Source organism: Pantherophis guttatus, chromosome 2, assembly GCF_059756535.1.
Source record: "Pantherophis guttatus breed Tessera chromosome 2, ASM5975653v1, whole genome shotgun sequence".
Taxonomy (NCBI): Eukaryota; Metazoa; Chordata; class Lepidosauria; order Squamata; family Colubridae; genus Pantherophis; species Pantherophis guttatus.
This window is the reverse complement of record NC_142064.1, coordinates 180,656,015-180,663,559: the sequence shown is the minus strand read 5'-3', so window position 1 is coordinate 180,663,559 and position 7,545 is coordinate 180,656,015. Positions and strand designations below refer to the sequence as shown.

At 41.6% G+C, this 7,545-nt stretch overlaps 1 protein-coding gene across 1 annotated transcript in view; it reads left to right on the top strand.

The window, feature by feature from the left end:
- The first annotated feature begins 382 nt into the window (after positions 1-382).
- SLIT3 (slit guidance ligand 3) overlaps positions 383-7,545 on the top strand; it is a 490,388-nt gene continuing 483,225 nt past the window's right edge. The window contains exon 1 of the mRNA XM_034406116.3: positions 383-1,621. Within this exon, the coding sequence (XP_034262007.2) occupies positions 1,434-1,621 (188 nt within the window). The 5' untranslated portion in view covers positions 383-1,433. The remainder of the gene's footprint in view (positions 1,622-7,545) is intronic.

Here is a 7,545-nt window from a genome sequence, read left to right as displayed (position 1 = left end):
GGATCTTTGATGTAAACTGCTCAAATCCCTTTGAAATGAGATTGCCAGAATGAATGAATTAATTAATTAATGAATGATATTAATCCTGCAAATTAAAATGGATAGTCATTGGCAAATGACTAATTTCTAATAGAACAAGCTTCAGTACTACCGGCTTTGATAATGATCTTGAAGGTGAATGGCAACATTTGATAAAGATCCAGTAAATACTACCTATAGAAGACAAGGCTTGAGTCACCCTTTGGGAACTTGTTCTTTAGCCAAAAATACCTGGTGTCTGTATCCTGTTTCAATGTAAGCAATAATTATAGTAAGAACGCCTTATGAAAGAATTTCAGCCCTCATAGAAGAATAGGGCTACCAGACCTGCTTCACTAAAACCACAGCCAAAGTGACAGTCAACGCTTCCCGTGTCTCCTTCCTGCGCATTAGCGTTTTGGCAGCCCAGATCCGGTACCGTCGTAGCCACCCATCATTTCTAAAATGGGACATCAAAGGGTCCAAATCAGCTATCAATCAAATCAGCTATGCGAACGATGATCACAGTTACATCTCGCAGCAGTACTTTTGTGCATACTCGGCGCATTTTTTATTTTTTTATTTTTAACCACTAGAGTTACGTTAGCAACTGGTTAGTTTTTCAGGTTCCACAAGCTTGTCTCGTTTTAAGCCCGATCAGGCAGCCCTGCCAATGCCTCGGTGCAACTCTAAGCCACCTCGCGAAGAAGCCAGCCACCTCCGCTTCGCGCGTCACCACGCCCCTCGGCAGCCGCCGCCGCCGCCGCTCTTCAAACTTTTGCCCTACCTACCCTGCCGAAGTTCCGAAGTTGCGTGACGTCAGTAAGGGCGGCCGCCAATCCGCGCCGAAGGTTCTATTTTGGGGAGGGGAGGGGGGCGTCTCCCGCGTCTCCCGGGTCCGCCCGTTTTGCCGTGCCCAGTCCATGGAGAGGCGGCCGGTTGCGAGCGCCCCCGGGTCTCCTCAAGCTCTGCAGGCTCCGTTCTTCGGGATTTGCATCCTGCTGCGGCCGCCGTTGGTTTTCAAGGGGCCATGCTGGGCTGTGCGCGGCGGGCTTGGCCGGTCGAGTGAGGGTCTGAGGCTGCTGAGCTCCCCCACCCCCGCCTTTTCCCCACCGGCCGATTACCTGGACTCGCAAAGGAAGACAAGAGCTGAGCTGAGCTGGGCAGGTTGCGCCTTCGGTTGCGAAGAGGGGGGACCGGGACGTCCCTCGGAGCTTTCCCTGAGGGTGTAGGCGCAAAACAGAGACCCGTCCGGGAGTTTGAAGGAGATGCCTTCCGTAGCATCGTCCCGTTTCCCCCGGCGGTGCTGAGCTTGCTTCTTCTGGCTCCTGCGCCGGTTTCGGGATCGGATTCAAGTTTTTTTTTTTCTTTTTGAATTCGCTTCTGCCCGTTTCTACCCCAAGTAGGCGCCGATCATGCTGGGCTCAGGCGACGAGAGTTCGGGGCGCCTCTGTTTGTTTTGGGTTCTGTGGAGCGTGGCGCTTTGGCTGCCTGGTACGGAAGCGTGTCCCAGCAAATGTACCTGCTCGGGATCCGGCGTGGATTGTCACGGATTGGGACTTAAAACGGTGCCCCGAGGCATTCCCAGGAATGCGGAGAGAGTGTGAGTACCGGTCGGAGGTGGGAATGGGGGGGGGAGTGGAGGGTGGAAGTAGCAGGAAGCGGCGGGTAAAACGCCGACAGGTTGCTTGAAAAGTCTTACTTTTCTCCTGTGGGGCGTTTGACAACACCGCTGGTAGGAACTGAAGGAAACCCGAGATGTGTGTGTGTGTGTGTGTGTGTGTGTGTGTGTGAGAGAGAGAGAGAGAGAGAGAGAGAGAGAGAGAGAGATTCTACGCTTGATCCCTTCTTTGCCCAAACCGAGCAGGCATAATTGCCCTTAAGTATATCCTGGGGATGGTGATCCATAAGGCTGCCCATCAGCTTCCTGGCAAGGAAGAAAGTGCCCGATCAAGAACCTTTGTTCTGTTTATATCTGTGGGTTTGAGGTTTTAATCGCTTAGCCCTTGTGGGTAAAATGTTAAGGGAAAGAGAAAAGCCGGGGCACTGGAGCACATGCAACAAGTTATGCTTGGCATTTTCCCACATGATGCTCCCTGGAATGTCTCGTTAGAATCCTGGGCTTAGTTGACTTGCATTTCCACCTCAACACTCCACAACCTCTTAAAAGGGCATCCAGGAAACTGCAAGCTGGGAAGGCAACCCCATTCTCAGGGCCAGCTAGAGGAGTTTGCCACAGGAATTGCAAAGGGCATACTTCAAAGTGAGGCTGCTTTCTGCTAGCTGGAATGATTAACAAGGACACCCTGGGACTCGCTCAGCCTTTCCAGTCTCCACAGGTGGCTTTTTTTTTTATGAGCTCCATATTGCTCTATATGTGTATGTGTTTAGCCATGCACACCTACTTAACAATAGGTCCTGTGGAGAGTTATTGCTAGTAGTTGATGGGCTGTGCTAAAAGTGTGCCCTTCAGCCTTCCTGTAGCTGTAGTACCTCAGGAAGAAAAGAAAAAAAGTAAGGTTTATCTAATTTGGGATCCTTTCCTTTTCCTTTAGAATTTAATGAGTTTTAATTCAATGAGTTTTCCTTTAGAATTTAATGAGTTAATATCAGAAATCAGAATGACTGGTTTCATCTAGGAATATACTGTATGTTATTGTCAACAGAAGAGATGCTTGCCATATGCTTGTGGCATAGACTGTCAAAAGTTTTATCTGATCTTTAAAAGTGTATATACATTTTTTTTAAAAAAAGTGGCAAAAGTTTTTAAAAAGAGGGAAATATGCTTCTATTTACAAAAGGACTTATCCCATGAATATGCAAGTACTTGCACTATAACTAAAGTATGTCTCAGTTCTGTGGTTTACTTATTGGTCAGTACTTAGCTATGTTAGCTATACACAATTTACAAAATATGTCTTCCTTTGTATTTATATATGTGTGATTATATATACTCTGCTGACTAAAAGTAAATCTTCATACTTCAGCCATACAATGAAGTAGGGTATATTATGGTGTGTAATGAATGCCTTTGTCATCTTTAATAGACTAACATGAAATTTGTATATATTGTACACATTGCTCTACTGTATTGTGTTTCTACCTTAACTGCCAAGTTAATCAATTATGACTAAATCCGTAGTGTCAGTAAAATACCCATCTGCCTTTATTAAGATAAGCCTGAGGTCTTGCCTCCATGATGAATATTAGTTGGTTCCAGTGGTGGGATTCAGCCAGTTCGTACCACTTCGGGAGAACCGGTTGTTAACTTTCTGAGCAGTTTGGCAAACTGGTTGTTGGAAGAAATCATTAGGGCAGAGAACCAGTTGTTAACTTACTTGAATCCCACTACTGGTTGGTTCTAGGAAAGGTATTCTGTAACTCACTTGTCTAATCCATCTAAATAAATTCCATTGGGAATTACATGGATTTACTTCCAATACATGTCCTTATGACTTAGCTTTCAATTACCACAACATGTATACAGGTCATAATTACATGCTCCAATCACATAATCTAAAATACTGAGCTCAGTGCACATTTCAGCTAGAAATGCACTTGAAACCACTTTCCTAGTGTTTAACAGAGTTAGTTGCAGTATCAGTCAAATAAGTCTTATCTACATGGAATGGCAGAGATTTTAAAAGCTTATATTGAATGGCCAAGTATTGTCCAAGGAAAAGAAAGGCTAGTAGATAGTTTAATTTCATAATAATTGCACTGGACCCATTAATTCCTTTCCCTGTTTTCAAACAATTAAAATGCAAGTCAAAATATTTCTTCAGTTTGAGATATTTTTGGTGCAAAATGTTAAACTTCAGTTGAAGGCATCATTCTATAGATTCAAAATGCTGTTGAAAAGATAGCTAAAATAGAAAGTTATAGTTCCATGTGGATTGTAAACTTATGAATGTCCACTCAGTACTCATACTTAAATATTGAATTAGAATGTAAAATATTAAGATTTTGCATATACCCTTCAAGGTTAAATAATAAAGGGAATGGGATTGTGTTGATAGTTTTCTGAACCATGCTTTGCTATGTTCACCCAAAAACATAGAGGCCACAAGTAGCTGGATGCATTTAAGTTTAGCACTCTGCCCTATTCTCCTAGTAGAAGTTGGACTTTTGTTAATGTGGCTTTCATCGAGGTCAATAGTCTGAGTTATGAAGGAAGAAACATCTTCTGAAAGCATTTGTTCATGTTGTTCCTTGCCTTATAAAAAGATCAATAAGAAATGTTCTGAATACTTAGCATTTGAGCTTTACCTTTTAATTCTAAACTTCTACCCAAAATTAAATAGAAAATAGATAACTGATCTGTTTTCTTAACTCTTCTTCTTCTTCTTTTTATTCTTGTGAGGAAATACTTAGGGGTTTTTGTGCCTTTGCTGAGTCCTAGCAACTGTCTTGAGTAGTCCCAGCCGTTTTCTTGGCAAAATTTCCGGAAGTGGTTTGCCACTGCCTCCTTCCTATGGTTGAGAGAGAGTGACTGGTCCAAGGTCATCCAGCCGGCTTTGTGTCTAAAGGAGCACTAGAACCCACAATCTTCCAGTTACTAGCTTGGTACTATAACCACTACATCAGACTGTCTCTCATATGAGAAGACTACCAGTGTATTAATTAATCAGGGATTGAATAAAACTCAATGGTATTGACAAGCCTTGTTTTCATACTCGTACTTTGGATGATTACTTAAATGAAAGAATGCCCATTCTTAAATTATAGAGGCTAGAGAAAACTTAATGCCTAAATTCCAATTTATTGGAAGTCATGGAATTACCATTAATATTTGTACCTTGCATACCCTATATATGCTAAGCTTTCTATTGAGAGTGACTTTGGACGATCTAAGGAGAGTATTTTTTTTTAAAAAAAATAATGGAATAGTCTAATGGCTTAAAATACACTTTTATATACAAAACTGTTGAATACTAATTAAAATGAGAGTTTAATTGTTCTGTTGCAGTATTATATGTAGCTCAGGAAATTTAACAAACTCACACATGGAAGTAAATTCTGTTGTGCATTGCTTCTAAGAAACTGCATAGATTTGGATTGTAACTAGCTGAAAGTATTGCCAATGGAAAAATCATGTCCACAGATTTTCAGTCACCCGTGGGTTCCTTTGTGTACAATCACTTAAGAGCAATCAAGATTTTACCAGTCTCAGACATGTGAAAACAAATCCGATAATGTTTCGTGTCAGCACATCATGTGAAAAGTTTTACATGGCCCATAGCTTTCACTAACAAAATGGGAAGGATTTTTATTGGAAGAACTTAATATGAGCCAGGTTTTTACTGCTGCGTTAATGTATATAAGTTTGTGTTTTGGAAATTGCATTTAAAACTCTTAAGTATCATTATGATTCTGTTTTTCCTTAACTGAAGCAAGAAATATAAATATATTTCAGATTTAGGCTTGTCTGAACTAAGTTAAGTGCTATGTATGATTGTGCTGAGACCTACAATTTAGCATATTGCTTATGGTTGAAAAACCCCATTCTTGTTTAGAAACAAACCTATATTAGGCTACAATCTTTTTTTAAGGGTTACTTTTCAATCAGTTATACTAAACTGAGTGGAACTTATCTTTGAAATAAACAGTGCAAAAGGCCAGTTTCTTATGGCATGTCATACCTTGAGGTATGACAGGTCACTTAAAGAATGTTCAAAGTTACCCCAAATTTACAATAGATACCCGAAAATTACATTGGACCTTGTTTCAAAATTATGTTGGCCGCAGGACTGTGCGTTGATGACCCAAATGTGGCTGTCATTTTGTGGGTAGGACAAAATGATCATTGCTTCTGAAACCATGCCGTATGGCTCAGTGGTGAAATGTAAAATTTGTTACTACCGGTTCTGTGGGCGTGGCTTGGTGGGGGGGTGGTAATGTGACTGGGTAGGTGTGGCTAACTTTTTTTTTTTTTACTTTTAAAACTGTTTTTTCTACAACCTCTTCGGCCGAGGAGGTTGTAAAAAAAATGTTTTTAAAAGGCTCTGACGATTCCAACTGAGTTGCCTGATCGTCAGAGGCTTTTAAAAGCATTTTCTTTACAACCTCTTCGGCTGAAGAGGTTGTAGATAAAATGGTTTTAAAAGCCTCTGACGATCCCAGCTGAGCCGCGCAATCATCAGAGGCATTTTTTTTTACTTTTAAAAGCATTTTTTTGGCCGAAAAGGTTTTAAAAAATGTTTAAAAAAAAAAAGCCTCTGATGATTGCGCGGCTCAGCTGGGCATGTGGGGGGGGGGCAGGGTTTTTTGCTATCAGTTCTTCGAACCACCCACAGCCATCGCTACCGGATCAGGCAATCCGGTCCGAACCGGGAGCATTTCACCCCTGATATGGCTGCATAAAGAAGCAATCCATTCCAATGCTCTGGAAGGCCTCTGAACTGTTCAAAAGGTAAGTGAGAAGGACAGTATTTAGCCTGTGGGATGGAATAAGGCTATGGCATGGGGGGAAATGGCCTGTTGAGAATCCAAGGATCAGGAAGCAGGGTACAGGAAAGGGGTAGTGGAGGCCTTGGAATGCCAGGACTGGCAGGCCTGGGTCAGTGCTAAGTCTCCAAGGGCTTCCTCCACTTCTGAAGCACCCCAAGGTCCACTTAGCAACATGGTGTTCCTTTAACAATTCATTGGGGAGAGCAGGGATGGGGGCTGTCATTAGGTGAGATACTTTACCCAACAATCATTGTGATATGCAACTGTAATGGGCAGGCTCTATTAGAGTCGTATCTTAAGGACTACCTGTGGATGTGAGGCTGATGTACTTTGCCTAGAGATTTTCAGCATGCTCAAAAGGAATCTGGAAATCATAACCATCGTAGTACTCAAATATATCTTTAAATGTCATTTAGTAGTTAGGCAAACTGTGTATCCATTCTACCTGATTTTTTTATTATCATTTTTAAATCTCTCCATACAATGACTGTACTTGTGACTTTTTAAGTAGGCTACTCACAAACTAGGAGATGCATTAGCCCTACTTGATGAATTTTGACAGAACAGATCTTAGTTAGACTTCTATACGCTCTTTTGTAATGCAAATATTTCACTTTTGGTTACTTTATCATTTTTAAAAATGGAACCAATACAGATAGTCCTTGACTTATGACCAAATGTTTAACAACGGTTTGATGTTACAACAGCAATGAAGTTACAAAAGTGACTTATTACCCGTCCTTGAAGTGATGACTGTTGCACCACTCCTGCAGTCATGCGATCACGATTTGGGTGCTTGGCAACCAGTTCACATTATGATGGCTGCAATGTCCTGCAGCGAGGGAATCACAATTTATGACTTTCCCAACCTGCTTCCAACAAGCAAAATCAATGGGGGAAGCTAGCTTTACTTAACAATTACATGATTCACTTAACAACTCCAGTAAAAATGGTCATAAAACGTTGTCCATGATGCCTTAACAATCACATTGTTTAATCACTGAAATCCAGTCCCAATTGTGGCTGTACGTCAAAGACTACCTGTACCTATTTGTAGTCAAAAAGTTTTGTACAGGT